At 45.5% G+C, this 27,329-nt stretch overlaps 1 protein-coding gene across 9 annotated transcripts; it reads right to left on the reverse strand.

The window, feature by feature from the left end:
• Positions 1–1,289: 1,289 nt before the first annotated feature.
• Positions 1,290–26,574, reverse strand: pik3r5 (phosphoinositide-3-kinase, regulatory subunit 5). Of its 9 annotated transcripts, none has more exons than XM_064324126.1 (18): positions 26,315–26,574; positions 15,633–15,745; positions 12,458–12,558; positions 12,217–12,285; positions 11,621–11,759; positions 10,238–10,307; positions 9,303–9,477; positions 8,334–8,502; positions 8,122–8,193; positions 7,126–7,937; positions 6,582–6,728; positions 6,013–6,141; positions 5,328–5,421; positions 4,404–4,480; positions 4,196–4,289; positions 3,759–3,841; positions 2,933–3,048; positions 1,290–2,013 (listed from the first exon to the last, which is right to left on the reverse strand). In XM_064324126.1, exons 2-18 carry the CDS (start codon positions 15,730–15,732, stop codon positions 1,866–1,868), a joined length of 2,595 nt encoding a protein of 864 aa, XP_064180196.1. In that variant the 5' UTR covers positions 15,733–15,745; positions 26,315–26,574; the 3' UTR covers positions 1,290–1,865. The 9 variants fall into 9 exon arrangements, with proteins under 9 accessions (XP_064180196.1, XP_064180195.1, XP_064180199.1 ...); XM_064324125.1 differs by having other exon boundaries at positions 8,122–8,190; positions 12,458–12,561; XM_064324129.1 differs by having other exon boundaries at positions 6,603–6,728; positions 12,458–12,561.
• Between the last annotated feature and the right edge of the window lie 755 nt (positions 26,575–27,329).

Here is a 27,329-nt window from a genome sequence, read left to right on the forward strand (position 1 = left end):
ATGAAACAAAGTTATATAGGCCTGGTGCGGAATGTGATTGGCGATTTCATTCCACTTTCATACCACCATTGAGTTGGGTTTTCCTACAGAAGACAACACCAGCACCAATGGAGATTATCATGTGCTGAGTGCGTGAATTTATTTTGGAAATTTATAGAAAATCGCACAAACTGATCACTCAAACTAACTCTCAATGCTCCTTTCTCTCAACCCTACTGTCCACTCCGTGTAATCATTGTTCCTCTGATTTGAATGAAATATTCACACTGATTTGGTTTGACATTTTATTAGTACACTGTATGCATGTATATATACATATATATATATATATATATATATATATACACACACACACATATACATTATAAGGGGATATATGGATGCTCAATGCAACTGACATAGCATGAAAACGTCATCATACAAACAACCCTTACAGTAATTAAAAACATGTGAATCAGTATTAACGGATGCAAAAAAATCATCTGTAAAAAAAGCATATCTTATTTTTACTATATACATATATTAAACCTTTTTATCAGTACCATCTTAAATATAGAGTGCACGTAAGATAAGTGTCATTTAATTAGTAAAACGTACCTCATTTGTAACTCATCCTCAGTTTAACCTGATCTGAAAGGAGTATATTTCACTGCTATCTGAATGTTATTCCCTTCAGGTATGCACCTTTTGCTTTGTTTCTGTACAGTTTAAGCACCCCGTTGGCTTTTTCACAAGGTCAAAATTTACAGCAATCCACATATGCTTGTTATTAAGTACTGAAAGAAAATAAATTACATTCTGTACAGGGAGATAAAGATACTACTGTTGTGCACTGCTGCATAAAAACAATTTAGATTCAAATTATTATGTCTAGTATATAATATACCACTGCCATTTTCTTTGTCATTTATACACACAATTCTTATCTTGTTCCATGTACAGTAAATATGTCATAGCTCAAAAACTAATAAGGTTTGCTTGAATTGCCAGTGTGCCTAAAATATACAGTTTTTTGGTAAATAAAAAAAAAATTATTAAGTGTTATACCCCAAAATTGCATTTTGTACAACATCACTGATCTTCAACCTGTTTTCTGACATGTCCGCCTGGGGGTACATCAGGATATTGCACATGTTATCGATCTATCTCTAGTGGCAGTGTGCAAGCTGATATAAGATGGAGGAGTGCAACAATCTACATTGCCTCCCATTCCTGGTCAATACAATTTACAGATTAAAAAAAAGACAGATTCAAATTTTACAAATTAAAAGTTTACATTTAAAAAAAAAAAATTATAAATTAATCCTGAACAAAATTTTTCATGGCAATGCTTGTGCAACATTTGTGGCATGTTCACCATTACCGTTTTATACAAATCTACACATTTATTGTACATACATACTCTGCCCACTGTCTCACGGCATGAGGCTGATTTTGATTGATTACTGTCATTTTGAGTCTCTGGGCTGCATGTTGCAGCTGCTATGCCCAGATAGCAACTGCTTTGCAGTCCAATTGGTCCACATGCCCCCATGGAGTGATGGCGGTGAACCCATCCAAGTCCGCCCGCCAGAACGCAGCCACAACTCGACCTTTTTTGGCGAGGACGGTCAGGTTTGATATGCATTTGGGCCAACGTTTGGCCCAGAATCCAAGTGCCATGGTACACCGTAAATGTGGCTGGTCACAGTTGGGTCCAAAATTGCAATGCCGCACAAAACTTACATGCGGTTGGTAGCAGTTGGGCCACTGCTGGTCCGCAATACAGCTGCTATTGCCGTGACGGACCCCTACATGCCTAAACTGAACAACATGTGGCCCGGATTCATCTGCTCTGAGGGGGGGAGCTGGCTCTATCCCTGCAGTCAAGGTTGGGCTCCACTGAAGGTGGCGATGGGCAGGCAGAGCAGAGAGCAGAAGGTGGGGTGCAGGGGCTGGCTCTGGGCAGCCAGGATCTTGCGAAGCCTCCAGTCGGCTGTGCTGTCCGGCTTGTAGCACACAGTCACGTCACACCTGCAGGGAGACGCGCGTCAGAGCTGTCTCACACGCAAAAAGTATACACACCGCATGCAAGTATACACACCTGCACTCACTCATGTGCACTTGCATTTTTACACACACACACCAGGTACACACACACACACACACACACCACGCACACGGACACACACACACACACATGCACGCACACATACCACACACACACACACACACACACACCACGCACACGGACACACACACACACACATGCACGCACACATACCACACACACACACACACACCACGCACACGGACACACACACACACACATGCACGCACACTTACACACACTCACGCACACCGCACACGGACACACACACACACACACACACACATTCACACACTCACACACACACGCACACACAGAAAAGCACAGGCACACACACGCACACAGGTTGCACAAGTTATAACTGAGTTTGCTACAAATTTTACGACATCTAACGGAAACATAAAATATTATGTATCTCTTTGATAGGTAACTTTTTTTATTTTCCCCTTCTTTCTCTCCAGTTTGGAGTTGCTGGTTACCTCTCTGTGCCAGCTGCAGGTGAAGCACGGGCACACTGAGATGCATTCAAGTGCAAGCCAGTGACGCCACACTACAGGCTACATAAATATTGAGATAAATGCCTTGACTATTTTGGGGCATAAACTCAAACTATTGCACTTGATAATCTTGACTGTTTTGATTCTACCTTCTGCTGTAAGGTAGCTTATATTTTTCCGTGTGGCAGCTTTCTGAGTAATGATCACTGACAGCACAGCGCAATAAGGGAGGACTTCAACATCATAAATGTGGATTGATTGATAAAGGAAAAAGTGGCATGGGGCCTGCTACAGTACGTCAGAGCTCGGCTCCTTCTCCGATCGTAGGGCAGGCGTCGCAACGCACCTGGTGACGCTCTGAAAGATCTTCTTCTCGTCCTGGTCCAGGCACACGGCGAAGGTGGTGCTGCCGGCGCCACTCACCTGCACCTTGTCCACCTTCACCTCCATGGTGGAAAGTTGCTGAGGGGACGGGAAAGGAATGGGAGAAACTGACATCATGCTACACGCTAAAGCCTCTCAGGGAGCTTTCAGGCTCATCTGGTCTCTGCTACGTTTGTGCATCGCCGTTGCACTACATTACATTTACATTACATTACATTCATTTGGCAGACGCTTTTATCCAAAGCGACGTACAAAAAAAGTGCATATCATGGCCGTAGACAACTGCTGAACACGGGTTCAGTAAGGCACAATACTTATTTTGTACAGCTATTTCTAGCCGAATAATCACTACCGCATAAATCATTTCAAGAGAGAAGAAACTATTATGTATTAAAGAGAGAAAAAAAAACATTTAAAAAAACCTGTTTTTTGAATGCTGTGACATGTCAGACATTCTTTAAATGTTTTTCACTCGTGAGAACCTATATTTGGTTTCGGTTTGGCACGCTGCTGCTTAAGTTGTTTTTGCTGATTTTTCTGTCAGTTGTTGCAAAACCCTTAACCACATGAGACACTTCCTGGGGCTGAGCTTTATGTTGTTCATGCTGCACATGCCGTGTCTACCGTGTAAACACCGCCGGCTGTTATCGCGCCTGTGAACCTTACCGAACCCGTGTTTAGCTGTTGTCTACGACTATGAAATGCACTTTTTTTGTACGTCGCTTTGGATAAAAGCGTCTGCCAAATGAATGTAATGTAATGTAATGTGAACACGTCCTCCCGCTCACCTGATTGTAGCCCTTTTTGGATTTAGAATTCTGCCTCTTCAGCACCTCGGTCATCATCATCGTAAGATACTCCATTTTGGAATCTGAACAAACACACGAAGAGGCATCCATGATGTGCTTTGCATTATCACTCATAGCATCGGTCAACATCTGTAACATCTGTTTGAATTTAAGTTGAACGCCACGTTGTACATAAATGTTATATAAATAAATATATAATAACCCATCAATAAACAGCGTGTGAAGTATTTATTTTAGCTCATCCCAGTTTTTTTTATTTTTTTTTTTACATGATATGGTAATCACCATAAGTAATGAAGAACGCCACTGATATTCATCAGTTTAATAAGACTTTCCATGTAAAAACTTTACACACAGGACACAACTCCCATGAAACACTCCTATTAAACTCTAGATGATACGTGTTACCCACATACCTAACTCCTCAGGTTTCCTGCAGGCTTTGGTCAGGGTGATGGAAGTGCAAACCTTTTCTGTTTTGCTCCATTTGCTCCTCCCACTCACGCCCACCTGAGAGCAGACATCAAAGGGTTAATGTACACACAGGAGGAGGACCAGGTCTTTTTTTTAAGCCCGATGCCCTGGGATTTCACCCCTTTGAAATGCCTCTGCGCTCGAGCGTACCTTGTTGTACAGCACTTCCAGTGATAGAGGTACGGCTTCTCGGTCACCGTCGATCCCAAACCTCTTGCTTGCAGCACCTACAGAACACAGTGACACTGCTTCAATTCTTTCCTGTAGAACCACTTACACCCTTATCCAGGGTTTCGAGTTCCATTGCATAAATCGACGCTTTGACAAACATTGTCATGCACAATTGTCAATCAATTAATCGACCAATCAATTAATTATTATGGCAAATGATCCACACAATAACAACAAGTTTCAAAAAGCGGTACTCCCTCGCTTCTGGTTCAGCAGTGTCAACTGAAGTTCAGACTAGTAAAACCAGAAGTACATAGCGGTGGCCTGCTGATAACTCTTCTGTGAATGTGGACTAAAATGAGTCACAGTGACAGAAATGGCATTCCGGCGATTTTTTTTTGTTTTGTTTTTTGTTTTGGTACATGCTTTTGGTGGATGCCTCAGTAGCAGAGTACATTTAAAGAATTCTGACCTGGATATGACCCAGAGACAGAGAGAGAGAGAAAGGGAGAGGGAGAGAGTGAGAGAGCACCAGAGAGAGAGAGAGAGAGAGAGACAGAGCACCAGAGAGAGACAGAGAGCACCAGAGAGAAAGAAAGGAGAGAGAGAGAGAGAGAGAGAGCGAGTGAGAGAGAGAGATAAAGGGAGAGAGAGAGAGAGAGAGAGAGAGAGCACCAGAGAGAGAGAGAGAGAGATAGACAGAGCACCAGAGAGAGAGGCACACAGCACCAGAGAGAGAGACAGAGAGAGAGAGAGAGCACCAGAGATAGAGAGAGAGAGAGACACAGCACCAGAGAGAGAGACACACAGCACCAGAGAGAGAGAGATGGCCACAAAGGATGCTTTGAGAACACACGGCGTGACCTGGGTGGAGCTTGTGGACGAGTGACAGGCTGCGCTCACCCATGGCTTTGATGGCGCGGGTTCCGGCCGTGTGGCCCAGCTCCAGAGAGTGAATGAACACCTCGTTCCTCCGCTCGCCCCCGGCCAAGGTCAGCTGCACCGGGACACACAACGACCGGGTCAGTCTTACACCGCCAAACAATGTTGACTCAGTGAGGTGATAAAAAAACACAACACGTACTGCTGGGAATAGCCAAGCCACACTGCTTCAGCTTTCGTCATGTGCTGTCTCAAGAACGATCGACTTACACAGAAATAGGAGGAGGGAGATACATTTTTTTATTCTTTAAAGGATTAAATTTTTCCCAAAATGTAGCCTGAATGTACAATAATGTGCTATTTTCCTACTTATAAGTACATTTTACTAGCAAAAAAAAAAAGGAAGGTACAAATGAATTATGTATCGCTGGCTAGGCGTACAATTCTATGTACCCATATTTTCTAAGAGTGTACATCAAAATGCGTTTTTTTTTTTTTTTAAAGCTGGCATTTTCATTGAATCTGTTGATCGTTCCTCTCCGTAAATTTTATTTCCTTGTGGCAAAAAAACAAAAAACACTTGTACTTGACCCGCCAACTTGGCGGGATGGCACACCCGCCATCCCAATATGTTTTTGCCAGAGTTTCAGGGGGCGCGACGTTTGCTAAGCTGAGGGGAAGAGGGGGGGGGGGGAGTCGGACTCACCTCGGCCTGGTACAGCTGCACGAGCACGGGGCGAGCTGCGTAGCGACAGTAGTACAGGACCAGGTCGGCCAGGATAGGGAGCCGATCGCTGGCGCTGTCGCACGACTCCGCTTCTATTTTCGAGGTTTGCTGGGGGGAGAAAAAACAAACACACAACGGTCGCTTAATGAACGCGACGCGCATCGACCCGGTTACCGAGTTACGGATGCTAACGGTGAGCGAGCGCTAACGAGAACCAGCGCCGCGCGCTAACGAGAACCAGCGCCGCGCGCTAACGAGAACCAGCGCCGCGCGCTAACGAGAGAGAAGCGATGTCGGCTCGCAGCCGCTACACGCCAAGCTCTGTAGGGGCGACAGCTCAGGAGGTAAGACCGGTTGTCTGGCAGTCGGAGGGTTGCCGGTTCAAACCCCGCCCTGGGCATGTCGAAGTGTCCTTGAGCAAGACACCTAACCCCTAACCCCTAACTGCTCTGGCGAATGAGAGGCATCAATTGTAAAGCGCTTTGGATAAAAGCGCTGTATAAATGCAGTCCGTTTTACCATTTTTGAGCGGCTGAGATTCGACTTACGGGCAGGAGCTGGCGTCTCACCTGGCACAGAACGCCGATGGGCAGGTTGAGTAGGCTCAGCATGTTGCGCTCGTACCAGGGGTCCAGTATGCCGATGAAGCGCGCGATGTCATTGGTGCTGTCCTCCGAGCACAACGCACTCTGCTCCTGTGACGACCGAGACACGGCAGAACGTAACATAAGAACACAGCATGACATAAATGACAGGAACAGGCCATTCAGCCCAACGACGCTCGCCATTTTCCTAACTGACACGGCAGAACGGGATTCATAAAATTACAACAGACGTATGAAAAAAAAATGCTAAACATTCAGCAGCACAGTACACGCAGGAAACTTATGAGCTGCTCAAAAAAAAATATATCCCTCATATGAATTGCAAAAAAAAAAAACAATTCAGCGTACCTTTGTCTATTAAAAAGTTTTCATAATAAAAGAGAAAGCTATATATAGGTGAATATAACGTAGAAAGGTGCGGCTAGGAGAAAGGCGGATTCGCGGCAGTCGTTGGCGTGAGCCACGGAGCCCGGGCGGCCGTACCCACCATGTTGGCGGTTCCTCTGAGCGGGCTTGTGGAGGGCGGCGCCGGGCCGGGCGCGGCGGGGCAGCCGGAGCCCCGCCTCACGGGTATGAAGAAGAACTCCAGCTTGAAGACGCGCGTGAGGCGGGGGCACGCGCTCTCCTGCAGCCGGAGGTTGCTGTAGGCCCGCGCCACCTTGCCGGCGACGTGGTCGGCGCCGAACACCACCACCCGGAGCGTGGCGGTCTTGCCGTCCTCCTCGCAGCTCAGGATGGGCCTCCGCCTGAAGCACACGTGCCGGAGGGGCTGCTGCTGCTCCAGCGCCCCCAGCTGCACCTGCTGGGGCAGCGAGTTCGAGCGCTTGGACCGCACCACCATCCGGTCCTTGCCCTCGGGGCTCCCCAGGCTCTTGGCCCGGATCAGGGTGTTGGTGGACCGCGCCCAGAGCATGGAGAAGCGGTTGCTCAGCCGGGCCTTGGACTTGGAGACGCGCTCCGGCGGGCTGTCCTCCATGTCCTCGAAAAAGTCGCTGTCCACCCCGGAGGCCACCGAGAGGACGGAGGGCCCGGAGCAGCTGGAGGCGACGGAGAAGATGGAGAACATGGAGTCCTTGGAGGCCGTGGAGAAGGTGGAGACGGTGGAGAGGGTGGAGGCTCGGTGGTCCACGTAGCCGTTCCCCGTGACCCCTATCTCCTCCATGCTGTCCTCCTCGTCCTCTTCCTTCTCCTCTTCCTCCTCCACCTCGTCCTCTTCCTCGTCGTCGTCCTCCGGGCGTCCGGGAGTCATCTGGCTGCTCCCCAGGCCGTGCTCATGCTCCAGGATGTTATGTAAAATGTCTGAGGGATGACAAGAGCCAAGAGAATAACGTACCAACACCCTCTACCCACGTAACCTCCCCAACACTGACAACAGAGCTCAGGCAAGTCTACGACAAATACACGGCTGAGACAAAACACTCAAAATATAAATATGCGGAGTCAAAATAAGGCTCTGAGCGCAAGAAGCGAAAAAAATCTTTACCGAAGCTGTCCCTGTCCCACTCGTACATGTAGCATTTGGCTGTGGGCAGCAGCAGAGTCTGGAGCATTCCTGCTGAAAGAAAGAAAAAAAAAAAAACAGTCACAAAAGCCTCAATCGCATCTCACATTCACGACAGACAAGAACACAGAAAACGGTAAACCGCTCTGACGCCGCGTGAGAGGAGCGGGCGTCGGGTCAGGGTCCGGGCTCACCGTCGGACTTGTTGCCGTTGGAGACGGGCACGCCGATCCTTCGCCTCAGGCCCTCCAGGCCCTGCAGGAGGTGCTCCCTGGCCTTGTGCGCGTCCTCCGTGGACGCCGCCGTCTCCAGCGCCTCAGTCACCGCCGAAAAGATCTGGCCCACCTCCTCCGCGCATTTCGACTGAGGGCGATGAGGCATGAGGCCGGGGTGTCATTTGTCGATCGGGGCTCGTCACGGCTCTTTTTCTCTTATTAAAAGCTTAACTAGGGACAGGAGTTGGAAACTAGCAATAGCTATAATCTCCGTATGCGGTACATCAGTTACATCAACTTGTTTGTAACGAGTTGAAGTGGTACTATGTTAACTTGCATTGTCCCTACCAAATAAACTATATGAATGAATGTCTATCTTTGTTTAAAACTTATCGAAAGAACGCTCAATGTTAAATAAATGTAAGCTTTTATTTTAGGGAGTCTGATTAGGGCAGCCTAAACACCGGCCCAAACACAAGCCCTGCATGCCTCAGATGGGACGGTAACTTACGGGGGTTACGACAACATGCCAACCATTTACGGTACAATAATATATAGGGCTCGTTGTAACATAAGTACACCTACATTAAAAGTACATTTCCTGGATATCAATACTTTGGGTGTGCTTGAATAGTTGCACAGCTGGTACACCTATTTGTGATTATTAGATTAACAAACTAATGCCAAGCAAATCGAAAAAGCCCACTAAATATACATTTGGCTGATAATTACACCAATTGGGGTTACATTGGGGTCGACTGTCTCTTCAAATATCGTTTTGGCGGGTAAGCTCAGTTTCGCATCATTGCCAAACGCTACTATATAACAAAAGCCAACATTTTTTTTTTGAGCCAAGATAAACATTCAATTCTACACTGTATTTATGTAAATATAAAGGAGAGAGGTAAGAGTACTGCTGGGCGAATCTCAGCGTGCAGGTGTGCGTACCTGCAGGGCCTTGTGCATACTCTGGAGCGGGTACTTTGTGCCGAGTGCGGACTGGTATGCGTGTTTGATGAGGGTGATGTGCGTCTCCTTCTGAGAGTACCGGATGCCGCTCAGCTGCTCCGACACAGAGAGGAACTCTGGGGGAACGTCAACCGGGTTCATCAGAAGCACCGTCCTGAAAACACCCAAACACAGCATGCCGTTGAGCACTCATAATCACACCCTCTTACACACACCCTTACACACACACACAGACACGTACCATGCATACACACACACACACACACACACACACTTACCATGCACACACACACACACAAACACACGTACACACGTACCATACCATGCACACACACGCACGCACGCACGCACGCATGCACGCACACACACTTGAACCTCATAGGGTGAGACACCAGGTTAGAGTTCTATTGACCTTAACAAATCCTTAGGTACAGACCAACCCTGCCCTAAAATGACTATGTAGCAGGAAAGAGAATGGTGCCCAATATGCAAAGCACTTATGAGAAGTATGGAACTCTAATAGAACTCTAATGGAACTGTATGTGCTTTCTGGGTCTTCTGTGACCACACCTAAAAATATGCACATCTGTACTTATAATGAGTGGACTGGTCCAAATGTGGAAGAAGTGAGTAACTTATAGTACGTGGAGGAAATTGCGGCAACAACTCCCGCCCACCCCTTCACCTCCCCCCTCCCTCCTCCATCCCATAAACCTCATACAAAAAGCAGAAGTAGGCTTGTGGCCTGCACGTAGAGATAAGCCACGGAAGGAAAACAACATTTTTCACACCATCACAGAACAAAATGAAATTAATTAGACTACTACAGCAGCAGATTGCCACTTCCCTGTGGCACGCAGCAACTAGACAAGCCGGTAGAAATGCAGACTCTCTGCTGATCGCGCCTGACTTACATGGTCTTTGAGCGGTGGTTAGCCGTGGTTAAGCCCTGTTCTTCCCTCACCAGCCTGTGGTAGGATATACCTGAGGGGAAACACAACATACGGGTGTTAGATACACTGATACTGTGCTGGGAGAGGTTGCTGAGGGAGTAAAGCCTGCATTTAGAGCATACTGAACAAGAGGAATTATAATTTTTTTTTTTTTGCTAGTTCCTTGTTTTGCTCTGATAATCTTGTCAGTGCACATACAGTCAGACACACACTCGCTCTCTCGCTTTCTGTCTGTCTCTCTCTCTCTGTCGTACACGCACAGACACACACACACACACGCAGAACAAACAACAAATGACCAGATCGCTCTTGATATTATTTGCCCGTTTATGCTGTAAAATAAGAGTTTGTGTGGGCCACATTTAAATGATGCCCTATTTTCAGCACATTTTCCGTAAATCGTTCGAGCGTAGAATGAGGAACTATGCTTTCACAGCTTCAAATTCTTCTTCAGTGGCAATTGTCTGTTTTGTGTCATTTAGTTCCTCATCACTCCTTCTGAATCGTGTGCACCTTTTAATCAATGACCTCACTGCCTGTAGGTGTAGCCCCTGGGCTGGACAGTTCTGGGAAGGGTTCAACTTAAGTTTAACTTAAAATTAAAATGCAATCCCCTCATAACTCATTAGACCGTCATATATCCTATTTACAATACTGTTTTAAAAATGAAATATTTTGAAATTAGAAAAAAAATCTGTGGTTATATCAAGATTAAACACCCCTTACAATGGTCTTTACAATTCACAATCCTACAACTTATCCCCACAAAAGAGCTCTGTTTTTTTTCGGCTTTAACTCCTGAACCTATAATTGGCAAAATGAAATTAATGATGTAGTTAGAGTAGGACAACATTGAACTACCCTTTTCTCTTGGTCAGTATATCCATTTACACTTGTACTCAAGTGCAATCACCTGTGTTCAATAACAATTTGTTCGTTTTTGCTTAAATATCCACATTTGTCATTGTTTATGGAAATTCTGATGAATGCCACACACTGGCTAACATGTCATGTTTTACACAATAAATAAATAAATAAATAATATGGAGTGTATATGCACTTTTTTCTGCTCTCAGTATACAAGGGTAGAAATCATTTGCATGAATGTACTGTATACTAACCTATTCACTATTTTTTTTTAACAGCCCCATGCCATTTCATATTTTGCTCACTAGATGGCGACAGAATACACATTACAGCTGTTCCGCGTCATTCCGAGGCAAGCTGCTATTGGTCTTGTTGGGGGTCGTTTTGGATAAGGGGCGCCAGGGTACCTCGGCGCAAGCTGGCCCCCCGGACGGGACGGGACGGGACGGGACGGGACGGGACGGGGCGGGACGGTACCTGGGGCTCGGAGCTCCTGGTGGAGGGTGCAGAGCAGGTCTTTGCTCAGGCTGCAGTAAGGCTCGGGCCACGTGAGGAAGCAGTGGAAGACCTCGCAGGCCTCGGTCACGATCGTGCAGTCCGGGGGGAAGTGGGGCGTCTGAAAGAAAATGTAGAGGGGGGGGGGGCGGGGTCAGAGCCCTGTGGTGGGATCGAGGAGGAACAGGGCTTTGGCTGCTGGAGGAGGAGAGACAAGCAGCACTCGCACTGATACATGATCACACTCATACATGTCACCTCTCACTCAGCCGAGCACACGAACATGCTCACAGACACACCGACCACACAGCTCCACCACACAACCTCATGAGTCATTAAGTTACTCACACATGTACTTCGACTCTCCCCGCAGGACACGTGCTATTACACGTTTACGGTCATGCTCATTGCATGCACGCACGCACACACACACACACACACACGTATGCACAGAACTACAGAGTTCTGCATCTTCTAGAATTCTTCTAGAATTGTCTGTTTGGCACAGTGGGTGCCCCGGCACTTTGTGCGATGCCCCGTTTCATTCAGACAGGGCAGCTCAGTGTGATGCCCCTTACCTGCAGGAGGGTGGAGGAGAACATGAGAGTCAACGGGGCCACCAGCTCATACTGACACTGCTCTTGTGCCTGAGGACAAAGCAAACAGCAAACAAAGACAGTCAGCTGCGCATCTGCTGTGACTCAAGCACCCTGCCCACCCTACTCCCTGAACCCTGCACCCAACACACTATACCCTGCACCCTGCTCACTGCGCCATTTATCCTTATTATCATTGACGGGAGGAAGTGTGGTCTCGTACTTCTCTGGTCTTCCTGAGAATCTCCTGCAGGAGGATGAGGAAGTTCTCCGGATCCCTTTTCACCAGTTCTTCCAGACTCCATCGATTCATGCACAGGCCGACTGCTTACACACGTGTAGACACATACCCACGCACACACATGCATACACACACACACACCCATACACACACAAGGGTGCGTGCACACACACACACATGCACACACACACACACACACAACCATACACAACAAGAGGTGCGTGCACACACACACACACACACAAGCAATAAACACACACACACACACACACACGCATAAACACACACACACACACACACACCCATACACACACAAGGTGTGCACACACACACACACACACACACACACACACCCATACACACACACACAAACACACACACACACACACACACACACACACACACCCATACACACACACACAAACACACACACACACACACACACACACACCCATACACACACACACAAACACACACACACACACCCATACACACACAAGGGTGTGTGCACACACACACACACACAAGCATAAACACACACACACACACACACACAAGGGTGCGTGCACACACACACACACACACACAAAGTAAAAAGGGACATAAGAGAAACGGAACGTTCAGACTTACGAACATATAAATATGTAAATATATTCCAATGGACAAAAGTGAGAGTTACAGTGACAAACACTGCTGTTAAACAAATGCTGAGATGAAGTGCTTAATCAGTATTCGTGAATGAAAACTCTCTTACATCTGTGACATATACTGGAGGAACAGTGCATAAAAAGCTAATATCATTGCAAAATGACTTTTTTTTTTAGGACATTCTCGGTAAAAATTCATTGGTGATAATGAGCTGCAAAATTAAATTTCCATAAAACAAAGTCAGTGTTAAAGGACCAAACTCATCTCACTTAGGGTAGGAGGTGGACTGTCACTCATGGTGTGGACTTCTAATTAGAATTAGAATTGCACTGAAAATGTACTTTAAATTTGGCTGTGTTCTCTATTATGCTATCTATAGGCTAATTTATACAAAAAGAGTGTTCAACATTTTGACTGAAATTTGCACCATAGTCCCAAAATATATACAGAAAAAGTATACAGCAACAGTTTTATAAAAATACATGTAGTATATCAAATTTTTTTTTTTAAAACTTTCCCAAAAGGTTTTGATAAAAACATACCACCTATGTTTTGCACAAAACAATTTTGACAGAAACACATACCATCTATGTTTTGCTCAAAACATTTCCTCCTTTTTGAGTCATGGGTCCTCTGGTTCTCCTCAACCTAACTTCCTAATTTCCTTCAACCTCATGAACTTTCAGGTTGTGTGACCTCCATTAATTGTGTATCGCATTCAACTTGAAATTGGAGTCATTCTACTATTCTGTTATTGTGAAACAAAACATCGCTTACGTATGCTGTTCCATTTTCATCCTGCTCTTTGGCATTGAATAGAATGAAGAGTCGAACTGAAGGTGCTTTTAAGAATAGAAGGCACTTCATTTTCAACAGTTAAGGCTGAACCTCCACTGCTTACAATAATGAAGAGAAAGTTGACTTGACAACACTGTTCCCCTCTGTGAAAAAATATGCTTTTTTACAGAATTGTTTTTTTTCTCTTCACAATGCAGCAATTCAATGGAAAAGAATGTGCACCTTAATAATGGATTTTATTCATTGCAATTTGTATGTGTATTACAGTTCCAGGTTAGGATATTTAACCTATATTTGATGCTTTAGTGCTGCTGGCTAAATACTTGGTGGTCTGGGACTGTTGATAGCCAGGTCTGGAAAAGCTTACTTAAAATAAAGCTTATTGTCTGCTGAATAAATGCAATTTATTGTGACACCACTCATTTAAAAAACTTGTAGTGAAAATGCTAACTTGTCAGTCTTTTCACTGATTACATGCATAGGGTACAGGAGCTGCCCTGACAAGCATACAAGGTTTTTTTAAAAAAAAAACCCGTTACAACCAAAATGAGCACATACGAAAGTACCTGCATGCTATCAGGGATCCGCAAGCCTACACCGGTGATACAAGGTTTTTTAAAAAAACCCATTACAATTAAAATGAGCACATACGAAAGTACCTGCACGCTATCAGGGATCCGCAAGCCTACACCGGTGATTCCCCTTCGCTCAGGCTACCTCCCTAAGTCATCTAAACAAATTGGATGCATTCCGTTATTCCTGCCGTAAATTTGCATCGCCGGTCGGTTACTGCGTCAGCGCACACCGCAAGGCACGTCAGAGCTGGCACGGTTCGTGAGCGGGGGCGTTGACACCCACCACGACCCCCCCCCCCCCCACGCTCATCACCGCGTGGTGCCGTGTGGTCTGCTCCACCACTTCCGCCACAGCCAGCGTACTAGCACTCAGATTTCCTTTAACACAGATACCGAGAATACCAACCCAGCTACATTCTGCTAAATTGGTTTTATTTTTATTTTTTTAAACGCTGCCGTGAGCCATGTGCGCCTGTGCGGCACAACGCTTCTGCTAGCCGAAATCGCAGGAGGCGAACCGAACTGACATGAAAATGCATTTTGACGTGAAAATGCACTTTAATGCACTGTGTTCATCAGGCGGACATACTTTTTGAGACATTTACAGTCATCGGTATGATGAAAGCATGCAGTTCTTAAGCATGCTGCTGAAATGAAGTGTGAGTATTCTCTCTCTTTAGTACTGCGTACGCGGCTAAGCATTGAGTGGAGGACCAGTCGGGCATTTGATCCGAATGCAGCTGAATGCTGAATAGGAAGTTTTAAGATCTCAGAGCGTCTGCTCTTCTTCGGTAACGTCCTGTAGCTACAGTTCCCTGGTGGACAGTGGGTAAGGAACTGGACTTGTAACCGAAAGGTACTTAACCTGCATTGCTTCAGTATATATATATATCCAGCTGTATAAATGGATATAATGTTATGTAAAGTTGTGTAAGTCGCTCTGGATAAGAGCGTCTGCTAAATGCCTGTAATGTAATGTAATGTGTCAGCATAGCTGAGAGTGGATCTATTAAGTCTTTATCTAGCAAACAGCTCCTGCAAAGGACAGACACAGGACAAGCACCACCCCCACCCCACCCCACCCCCCACCACTCCATTCCTGTCCCAGTCCCGCCAGATCCGGAGAGCGGGCTTACCGTGCCAGGACGGCGTTGGGACGGGGCCGAGGCTCAGGCCGTCCAGGCACCGTGCCAGGGCGTGGTGGATGCGGTCCTCTGTACAGGAGGTGTGCTGCATCTTAATTCATCTCCTGAGGAGGAAGAGACATGAGCGCACGTTCAGGGCCTCATCGCTTACACCCCCCCCCAGCCCCCCCCCCCCCAGGCTTCATCACAACAAAGGGTCTACCTCAATCAGACCTGGGTCAAATACGTATTTGTTTTGGATTCAAATACTTTTCTGTGCTCCATTGATCTTGCCTGGCGGGGTTTGCACTTTTTGAGTGTATTTGATTGGTTCCAATACACCAGGCAAGATCAGTAAAGCGTAGAAAAGTATTTAAATCCAAAACAAATACGTATTTGACCCAGGTCTACCTCAATGTGAGCAATGCATGGAAAAGCATTCTGGAGGCATTCATTCACACACACACACGCACACACACACACACACACACACACACACTCTCACTCTGACTGATACAACGACATCCTACAAGGAAAAAGGAATCGCAGGACCGAGGTTTTGCATGGCAGTGAATCAGTTATACGTGTTATGAAAATGTCATGATCTGTGGCGGGGGAAATACAAAGCAGGATGCTGGGAATTCTCTGTGCCGTTCACAGACACTGCCTGTTTGTTTTCCTGATGCCACCCGAAAGTGCCCGGCCTGTCAAAACAACGTCCTCGTCCGAGCTGCTGCTGTCTCCTAGTGACCTTGGGCAGGCAAGTAAATATGACCTCTGAGAGGCTAAGGAAATTGCGCCACCGTCTTAGGATGGGAAACGCACGTCACAGTCCGGGTTTAAACACACGCTGGAGCGTTATTTACGATGCACAGAAATGTGTGTCTGACGGAGTCCGTTTCTGACATAGGTGTTCTCTCACTCGGCCGCCCGCTGGCTCTGTTGTCTGAGGCTGTGTTACTGACACGATCGTCCGGCCGACATCGGCTAATGGATATCGGCACTGCGGACGACCGACAAGTGACACATTAATGACAGCACCAGGGCGCAGGTTTGCGTCGTCTAGCGAGTGTCGCTTTTGTGATTTCCTACTTTGTGACACACTGGAAAATTTACCACTGTGGAAATTTTCATTGTGCCAGAGCCCGGAATTGTAAAAGCGATGCAGCGCAACTTCCACACGGTCATTCTTAGATTCAGTCTTCGTGACACAACCAACCAGCTTTCAAAACCCCGGGTTGGACCTGAGGTGAAGCTGACGGTGACAGGAGATATGAAAGGGTGACTTCCACACTGAAGCTACACCAGTGACTCACTCTTCCTTTTCTCTGCTTCGTATGACGGGGACAAAATGTACCAAAAAAAAATAGAATGTCACAATTCTTTCTGAGGTGCGGAAATCGATATTGTGCAAGAGCGTTACTGTGGATGATATAGAAATAGCGCTGGCAGTCCCCGTCAAGGAAAAAAAAAACCCCAAGAAACATCATGTTGCTAATCATAAACAGACACAGACTCCTCTTCCTCATTGCTCACAGAGGTCAGGGTGGTCCACTGGTTTGAGAGTCATTAGAATAAAAAAAAAAGAGTCATTTTCAAAACAACAACATCGGTTTCAAAACAGTCGAATTGAGAGCCAGGTTTGCTGGCTCGCATACATACGGATGTATCCACGTTCAGCTATTTTTGCTGATAGCGTAGCTCATGATGCTACACGGGAGAAACGTTTGAAGCGGGTGGCTAACAAGCTAAGGGATTAAGAAAGTGTGACCTTCTTTTTATTCACTTGTTGCTCTGAGCCACGTTCCACTAGTCAACCTTCTGAGACTTTCCCGACAGTCACCCACAAACTGAACCCCCTAGAGCAGAGCCGGCCCCAGTGTTTTGGGGACCCAAAAACAAGAATCTGTTTTTACTGAGCCATAGATGATATTAAACTGTATTCCTTGTCTGACCCAAGATACGGGGCCCTAAATGACTGCATATAGTGTTTACACCAGCACCCGGCTCTCTGGCCTTCAGCTGGAGAGTTCCACATCGATCCTGGCCAATGTGAACCTGACACAGGCGTCACAGAACTGAAATCAACGTAGCAGTATCTCCACGGCAACCTGCCCCCCACATAGCAACAAGAATGGCGCTGGAGTTACACTGTGTGCAAACTGAGCGATAGCTTCTTATTTTAAGACTGGATATGACATAGCAACAAGCATGATGCGAGCGTTACAAGGTGTGAAAACTGAGCAATAGCTTCTTATTTTAAGACAGGATATGACATAGCAGCAAGAATATTGCTAGAGTTAGCATGTGCGAAAACTGACCGATAGCTTCTTATTTTTAGACAGAATATGTTGTTTTTCTAATGAAACCAAGCCAACTGACAGCCATGGCAAAGGTCCTGTAATACAGGAAATTGATAATGAACAGGGAAAGCCCAAAGAGGAAAACGGATTAGATAAGGTGCAATGAAACAGCTAAATACGTGTGAATATTTTACTGGAGCAACAGGAACCAGTAAGGGTGTGTCAAGCTTTTTTTTTTTTTTTTTTTTTAAAGAAGCATCAAATTTCATTCAGTGGAAGCAGCACAGGATTATTTCAGTTCTTTAAATTGAATTATTAACAGTGCTCTTGTGCATTGTGGAGGACAGGTCATATTCACACTTCTTGTGCAAAGCAAAATAACAGAATGTCTGTTAATTTTAAAGATTTATTTCTTTAAAAAGGACATTTTAGGACCTCTTAAATGCAGACAACTTCCAGTGAATGGAACCCCTGTCTACAGGTGGAGAATCATACATTGCGTTGTATTATGATATTACTGACAGGTTCATCCCCTTCTAAAGCCACAGAGCACAGACACAGAAACTCTGCTTTCATCACAGAGTCTCTTTAGCATCACAGGAGCTGGCCTGACATCTATCTCAGAGCGGCACTGACCGACCACCCCTATCAAACACTGACCTACTCCTGCCACACACTGACCTACTCCTGTGGCAGTGTGGTACTGATCGACTGCCCCTATCACACACTGACCTGCTCCTGCCACACACTGACCTGCCCCTGGGATAGTGTGGTACTGATCGACTGCCCCTATCACACACTGACCTGCTCCTGCCACACACTGACCTACTCCTGGGACAGTGTGGTACTGATCGACTGCCCCTATCACACACTGACCTGCTCCTGCCACACACTGACCTACTCCTGGGACATTGTGGTACTGATCGACTGCCCCTATCACACACTGACCTGCTCCTGCCACACACTGACCTGCCCCTATCACACACTGACCTGCTCCTGCCACACACTGACCTGCCCCTATCACACACTGACCTGCTCCTGGGACAGTGTGGCACTGACCAACTGCCCCTATCACACACTGACCTGCTCCTGGGACAGTGAGGCACTGACCAACTGCCCCTATCACACACTGACCTGCCCCTGTGGCAGGCTCTTCAGAGGATGAAGCCCTCCCTATTTTTACATAGGGGGGGGGGCATTTCTTGTGGATATGAGGCAGGAAGCAATCATTGTGTGCAGCTGGGGCAAACGGACCCTGCTCTGACTGGCGGACAGCGAAACGTTGGCGAGGGGGTGTGTGGGGGCGGGGGGTGGTGTGTGTGGGGGGGGGGGGGGCGGGTTCACCTGACCCCGCACTGGTCATCAGGGAGATCCCTCATTAACACATTCCTGCAGGAAGTTCACACAGCTCAAAGCCCTTGAAACAATACCTACTGCACTCCAATTCCCTTAACGAGCAGGTGGAAATAAACACTCACAAACTAATGGCCAAAAAAGATCACATACAAGTTACACAACATGGCCTTTCGCAGTAAGGTTTATTTATGATGTTTCACTGCTAAGTCATATTCTCAATGGTTGTGCACAGTGAAATAAATACAATGACGTATATTAGTGGACGCAAGGAGAATTAACTGAGAATTACTGCAGCTGATTCCAGATCCGATCACGGAGCTGATGGTCACGCATACACACGCAGTTGTGTTGAAATAATTTGCCGCGATTATTTTTCTCCTGTATACAGTAACCCAGAGAACAGCATGAATGAAGGTATGGGAACGTGGCCCACCATTGTAACTTGCTTAATGTCATCCTAGCGCTAACGAATTCATACTAGAAAACAAACAGACATTGTACACAATTCTGTTGAAATGACAGATGTCATAATCATGAAATCATATCCTTTTCATAAGGGGATGTGTGCATGTCCTTTTCAATGTCAACAAGTTTACTTCCACATTTTCACATTTTGCAACAAGGAATGAAAACTTTCAGTCAGTTGACAATTGACTTTTGTGTCTATTCCACACAGATCTTCTCGGTATAAATGCGCTGACCTCAGCTTTATGCCAATTATTCCCTACATGTTATTTCCTTGTTTCCCACTAAGATTTCCAAAATTTTGTAAATAGCATGGCAGACAACTAATTTTCCCTCGTGAATAGTTTGGAAATAGAAAATCGTGAAAGGGCGTGATATAGCCTAAAGTTAAAAAAAAAAACTAAACAAATGGACATAACAGCGGAAACCATTATTATCAGAGCAATTAGCTGGTTCAAGCAGGGTATGTCCATCCATCCATCCATTTTCTAACCCACTTATACTGGTCTGGGTTGCGGGGGGGAGGGGGGGGGGGCTGGAGCCTATCTGAGCATGCACTGGGTGAGAGGCAGGAATAGGGTATGTGTAATGGTCAACTAATCACAGATTATTAATAATAATGACCTGTGTGACAATAAGAGGTAACTGTGGTGAAATTTGTATACAAAATCCTGACAAGAAATCCTTCAGGAAAATGACAGCAGTGGACCTCTGCACAGAGAGAGCCGCCCCCCCATTGGCAATCAATGGGCGGAGGTACTGTTCCAGTTCTCGAGTCAATCATGACATGCTTTCAGTCTCCATGTCTGGTTCAGCGTCATGCTGTGTGTATGCAAGCAAGCACCACTGCAGACCCAAGCAGGGTAAGAGGGCAGGCAGGGTCACAAAGTGAGCTTCAAAGCCCGCTCTGCGAGCTGTACCGAAAGGTGTTAAACCCTCAACGTAGTGCGCTATTACCAGTCCACAGCAGCTCTGGTGGTGCGGCACGCTTTCGCTTAGCACTGGGCCAGGGTGCCATGGATGTCACACACGCAGAAATGATTTTTCAACGGGGTTATGAACCCGGCTCCGGAGTACATTAGCGCAAAAACCGGCACGGAGAATCCCTCCCTGAGTTTTCACACGTTTCCATCGAGACCCCAAACAGGAAGACCGTTCTCCTGGTCTGCCGAGGAAACAGGTGCTGCGCCATTGTTTGCCATCCACGAAGCCGATAGACTCCCACAGATCAGCAGAAGCACTACATTGTGCTGGAGCCCCTGTTTGATATGGTCAGATAGTCCAAATGACTTTCCTCTGGCCCGGTAAACAAGCTGCGATTCCCCTTATTCAGAATCGGCTCCTGATGGCTTTAGGAAATAACAGACGAACAATAACGCGCTACTGTAAGTGCTTCCCTTTTTGAGAGAAAAAAAACTGCCAACAAAGAGGTCTCCTCGTGGCGGTCTACCGGTTAGGATACTGAGCGTCAATCAGTAATATTCCACAGAAGTATTAAAAGAGATATTTTCCCAGCCTCCGTGCTGTTTGGGAAACTGGACTTGAATGGCTTGGATCATGCAAGGTTATCCTCCGATCTCTGTCATTGTTCGTGGAACAGTTCTCCGCTGATGTTTTTCTGTTGCGCAAAAACGGCCTGTCGTTACGATTTATGGCTCGGATTGATTATTTTAATGCAACAATCGTGTCTCTAAATAGGATACAGGTGCCATTTTAAAACGAGCAAATGTCACTGATGACACCATCCACACACGGTTGTGCTTAGCATTATCTCCCGGAAACTAATGCTAAACATTAGTTCGCGGGAACGTAAAGAAAGCAAGCTTAGGAAAGAGGTGATAACAATCGCCAGAGCTCCCTGTTCCCGGGCTTGGAAACCGAATCATTCAGTAAAGGCTCTCAGTATTAAAATTATGTTCCGAAGGAGAAAAAATGGGAGGCCACTTCATTTATATCTTTTGGCTGAAATCGTTTGGAGAAGAAATTCCGCCCTGCGTTCTCTCACTGAAGACCAAGGCGCATGAGGTTAGCATTTATTTGAATGATACAGGTGAGCGCCACTCATTGTTCATAGTTTTTGCGACGTGAGCTTCAAATTATTTTTTGTAGTCATTTGAACGCAATGACTTGAACGTATTGAATAGCTCACCAATTCTCAGAAAACACTCAAAGGTGCAATATCAGGTCAGGGATGTTGCGCAGTTTCAATATTCAGGTGACATCAAGTGTCCTCAAGATATACCCAACGTAAATAAAGAAAAAAAGTGAAAAGAAAAAGGTGTGAAGCAGAATTGAGAAAGGTGAGAATGAAGGTGATAACAATGATTCTGCAGATAAGATTCGCATGAAGGAGCAAACAGGAAGGACAGACATGTTGTGCAAACTGCAGAAAGGAGTTTCAGAGGCAAACTTTGACATCCACAAGGCGGGCGTGGCGCCTCAGTGCGAAGGTGACTGTGAAACTGATTCAAACGGCACAGAAGATCCGGAAAAGAAACAACAAAATGAGCAAATTCGCAGTGCAGTACATTATTGAAGTGCTTCTCTACATAAATGGAGTTACAGATTATGGCAGAAGAAGGTTCATAATTATTTTTTGTTGTTGTTGTTGTTGGTTTGGGGTTATTAAATAACTGTCCGTCATGTTAATACACATAATAAATGTTGAAGGGCGTTATCATAGCATGAATAACCTTCATCTAACTATGGAACAAATTACAGATATGCAAAGTGAACTGAGAAAGATCTAACAGCTCTAATGCAGTGACTGTGCCAAGACATTTACTACACTGTGCAAATTCACAAATATATACAATGATAATGATCGGATCACTACACTTAGTGACATACAATAACTGATATAACTTATATAACTTACACTATATGACCAAAGGTGTCTGGACTTCCCTTGATCTGGGGCTGTTTTTCATGGTGTGGGCTAGGCCCTCGAGTTCCAGGGAAGGCAAATCTTAATGCAACAGCATACAATCACATTCTAGATGATTCTGTGCCTCCCTAAAAGTTTGGGGAAGGCCCTTGCCTGTTTCAGCATGACATTGCCCCCAGGCACACAGTGAGGTCCACATACAAATGGATTCGCTGAGAATGGTGTGGAAGACCTTGACTGATCTGCACAGAGCCCTGACCTCCATCCCATCCAGCACCTTTGGGATGAATTGGAATAGCAGGTATAACAGCAAAGGGTGGACCAACTCCATATTAATGCCCATAATGGGGGAAGTTTGGGGAAGGCCCTTTCCTGTTTCAGCATAACAATGCCCCCGGGCACACGGCTAGGTCCATATAAAAATGGTTTTTATCAAGAATGGCATGAGAAAACTTAATTGGCCTGCACAGAGCCCTGACCTCCACCCCATACAACACCTTTGGGATCAACTGGAAAGCCAACTGCGAGCTAGGCCTAATCGCCCAAACAGTGGCCAAACTCACTAATGCTCTTCAGGCTGAATGGAAGCAAATCCCTGTAGCAATGCTACAGCCTGCATTTATTTCCCTCTCTACTTCATGCTGAGGGTCACTGAAACCACCCCCTTGTAATACAAAATGGTAAAATAAATAAATAAATAAATCATCTTTGGGTACTCATTTACAAGATGAACAACTGATTAGAGACTGTCAGATGCATGCCAAAATTATCATTTTAAATTTAATTTTCATTTAATTTTTGCATAATAACCTTATAACCTTATATATCCTTCTTGAAAGCTACTGCAAAAGACATTGCTGAAATGTTGAGCTGCTGCATTTATCTGACTGTACAAAGATACATAAAAAAGCAGGGTACTATTAAAACTATGGTTCCAGGAAATGACCAATGCTGAACCACTCTTAATTTTAATTTTACACAGGTGCTTTACGAACCACAGCACCTCAGCGTAGTTTCAACCTCGTGAATCACAGTGTCCCCAATATAGCACTGGTTTCTCCAGTAGGCCAGCTGTTGAGTCGTAATTTCTGCATGTTGTCCGGGATAAGATCCGTGACGAATAAAAGGCTGTATCAGTGCCTTTTCGAGCCATGACGAATCATCCTAAACTGGGACTACTGCACACATGAAGACAGTTGGAGTGGTGGAATAGCACTGATATGGCATGACACGCTCACTTCTAAAAAAGCTTTTTTCTGCACTGGAACGAATGTTCAGTACTGTCCAATATGGTGCCGTGTTGAAGCACTGTACGCACGCATCCAAGCAGCTCTGTAGACCAGCATTATTCTTCCTCATTGTGTATTATTAGAATGAAAATGTTATCATATGGACAATTCTAAAGGAGAAGTTGAGCAACTCTGGAGGAAACTGCAGAGGAAGCTGCTTCCTTTTCAGTCATGACATCATTTTGCCCCTCCCCCCCCCCCATCCATCACTACCACATCCTGCTGCTGATCTGTACTCCATATGTGACACTCCAAGTGTCACCCATTCTAGATCTTCACAACATAACATGTGACCAACCAAACCATTTTGTTACACAGCACCACAATATAATATATTTTTTTAATTAAGTAATGACTCTCACCCAATGCACGCTGGGATAGGCTCCAGCACCCCCTGCGACCCTGCTCCTGATAAGCGGGTATAGATAATGGACGGATAATAGGATAAACACTGTAAAAATGTTACTGTTTACTGCTTGTAAATTGTACAATATGCATAACAGCAGCTGCTGGCTGTCACTAGACCTGATGCAACTGTGGTTTATTGAACTCATAACTACAGAGCAATTCAACACTGGTTCAGACAGCTATCATTCAGAAACAATGCAAAAAAAAACAAACAAATATGATATTTAAATTTTCCCACAAAGATAAAAAACCTGGGAACGTACAATTAGTCTTATACCAGTTTTATCACCAGCTATAGGACAGGTAAATGCCTCGTGAGTATTGTAATTATACTCAGCATTGATAAGAGCTATTCTAGAAGCTTTTGACCTCTGAATCAATCTTATAATGTATAACTGTTCATACAGGTCAGCAGAAGAAATGATACTTTATGAAACAGTGCAGCTTTTCGGAACATAAGTTCATATTTTTCTCTATTCTTAATACCATCAGAGTTATTCTGCCACTTGCTGAAGCCAACTGAATTAGCATTAACCAAGTTCAGCACAGCATAATAACTTTTCCTCAAGGACAATGCAAATGAGTAAATAAGTACATATCTGTTTCAACTTGATATAATGTCACATATTTATCATCCCTATTGTAAAATAATGAATAACAAATATATGAAAGGGTTGGTCAGAATTAGTCTTCGGCCTGAAAAATCAGTACATTATGTCTATTCTCGGCGCTGGAAGCAAAACGACATGGACCTTCGTATGGGTGGAAGACACTAAAAGCTGAGCTGAAGACACTGCACCAGTGGCCTCCAACCCTGGTCCTGGAGAGCCTCAGGGTCTGCTGGTTTTCATAGTGACTCTGCACTCCATGAATCAATTAGAGCAGTTGATTACACCGCTAACTCAACTCACCCGGTGTCTTGGGCCTCAATCGGGTGCCGATTTTAAGGTGAAAACAAAAACCAGCAGACCCTGTAGCTCTCCAGGACCAGGGTTGGAGACCACTGCACGACACTGTCAGAAGAAAGAGTTCCAAAAGGCTCCTCTGTGCGTCCGTGGGGGAACCATATCTATTTTAAGAGGTTCTTTGTCGGCCAGAATGGTTCCATTTGGGTGCTTTCACACTTTCACGCACTATGGAGACAAGGCAAAGAACCCTTTTTTCTGAGAGTGCAGAAATCACCCACTGAAATCATTCATTTCCTTCTCGGGGCCTATTTGTTTTGCTGACATTTATTTAAATTCTGCCCCTCGGCGTGATCAGGCAGATCAAAAGATAAGGATTTTTCTCCCCTCTGGGTGCAACACAGCGACATAAAAGCACAACAATCTAATCATCGATCTTTCGTTAGCGAAGCGCCGGTGCCGATAACAGAACTGGACTGTTTTTTTTTAGATGCTCTACCCTTTGCGGAGGAGCCCTTGCATTTGCCGTACCGAGGCAACACTCGGGTGGCGCTGCTTTGCTTTCTAACGGTGAGCTCCGGGGGGCTAAATGACCGTGAGCACTGCAGAAGCACGCCCTCCTTTCCAGGTCACTCTCAGTGCGATGTCAGCATGCAGCAACTACAGTGATGATACTGTGGTAGAAATTTAACTGTTCGCTGAATGCCTCGCCGGCAGGAGTGAGAGGTGCTCTCCAGACCCCCCAGATGCTCTGAACGCGGCCGCATCCCTCATGTGCTTGATATGATTTTATAACCTAGGGGTCTTTCCTTACGGCAGCCGGTAAGTTAAGTGCTATTACGTAAAAAAAGGACACTCATTCCACTACTCGAAATTATTAATTACACATACATAAGCATAAGACTGGAGTTACACTCTAGAAACCGAGAAACGCTACAGTTATTGCCCATCACCGTTTGCCCTTCACAGCAATGACAGGAAAATGTTATCTCTGGCCCTGTTTACCGTAACCCCCACCGCCCACCCCCCCCTTTCGGCTAAAGCGCGAAGTCTGCTCAGCACAACTTACTTGGCTACTCACCCGCAGCGATGCCTGATGCCCGATGCTCCACGCCATCCGCGGTAACACTGTGTGTGAAGGAAGGCTTCAGGGCTTAATCCAAACTGTCATTCGCGCGTGCAGGTAAAAAAAAAAAAAAAAAAAAGTCAGCAAAGCGACCACATCCTACGCCGATGCGTATATTGTGAGGGCACCAGCACACAAAAAAAAACTAAACAAACACAAGTCTCCTCCGCTCGCACGCGTCTTGTGAGGTTCTGAGCGGCAAAACAGGAACTGAATAAAAAAGGTGCGTGAAAGCGCAATGAGGAAGGCAGGCAGTGTGGTAACCGGGGGAGGGGTTTAGCTGTCACACTCTGAAGAGAGGAAGGTGTACTTTTCATTGGCTTGTTTGTTTTGTTTTGTTTTGTTTGTGTGTGACATTTTGCCAGTTCCTTATGTTTTTATCTTAGTTTTGACCTAATTGACCTTATTGTTTTGTACAATAAGATGTGGGTGCTCTTTACTTTTCAGGAAATAACTTTTGATTATTATACCACTGACAGAGCACTCAGCTCTACTGTGTTAGGCAGTAAATAACCACCAGACAGCAGCAGTTACAGATATGTGCATTGTGCTGTGTGTGACACTGAAGACTTTGGAGTGAGAAAAGTCAGGTTTTGCAGACACCATCCAGGAAGCCTGACTGTGGTCCATAAGAGCATAAAATAAAGCCAAGAAAAGTGTACACCTGGTACTATCAAAAACTGGCATTTTCAATATGGTCATCTAACTAACTGTATGAGAGTTGATCACCTACAAACATTCCCTTGCACTCTATAGAATGCCCTTTTAGACTACAGAAAGCATCTATTAGTTTTCCTTACACATACTAACTGTATGATTAGATCTAGACCAGGGCTGCCAAATCCTGCTTCTGAAGATCTACCATTCTGTAGGTTTTCATTTCAATCCTAATTTGGTACACCTGAGTCAACAAATTAGCAGCTTTGTAATGGTTAGAGTGAAAACCTACAAGGACAGTAGATCTTCGGTA

The sequence above is a fragment of the Anguilla rostrata genome, chromosome 2 (genome assembly GCF_018555375.3).
Source record: "Anguilla rostrata isolate EN2019 chromosome 2, ASM1855537v3, whole genome shotgun sequence".
Taxonomy (NCBI): domain Eukaryota; kingdom Metazoa; phylum Chordata; class Actinopteri; order Anguilliformes; family Anguillidae; genus Anguilla; species Anguilla rostrata.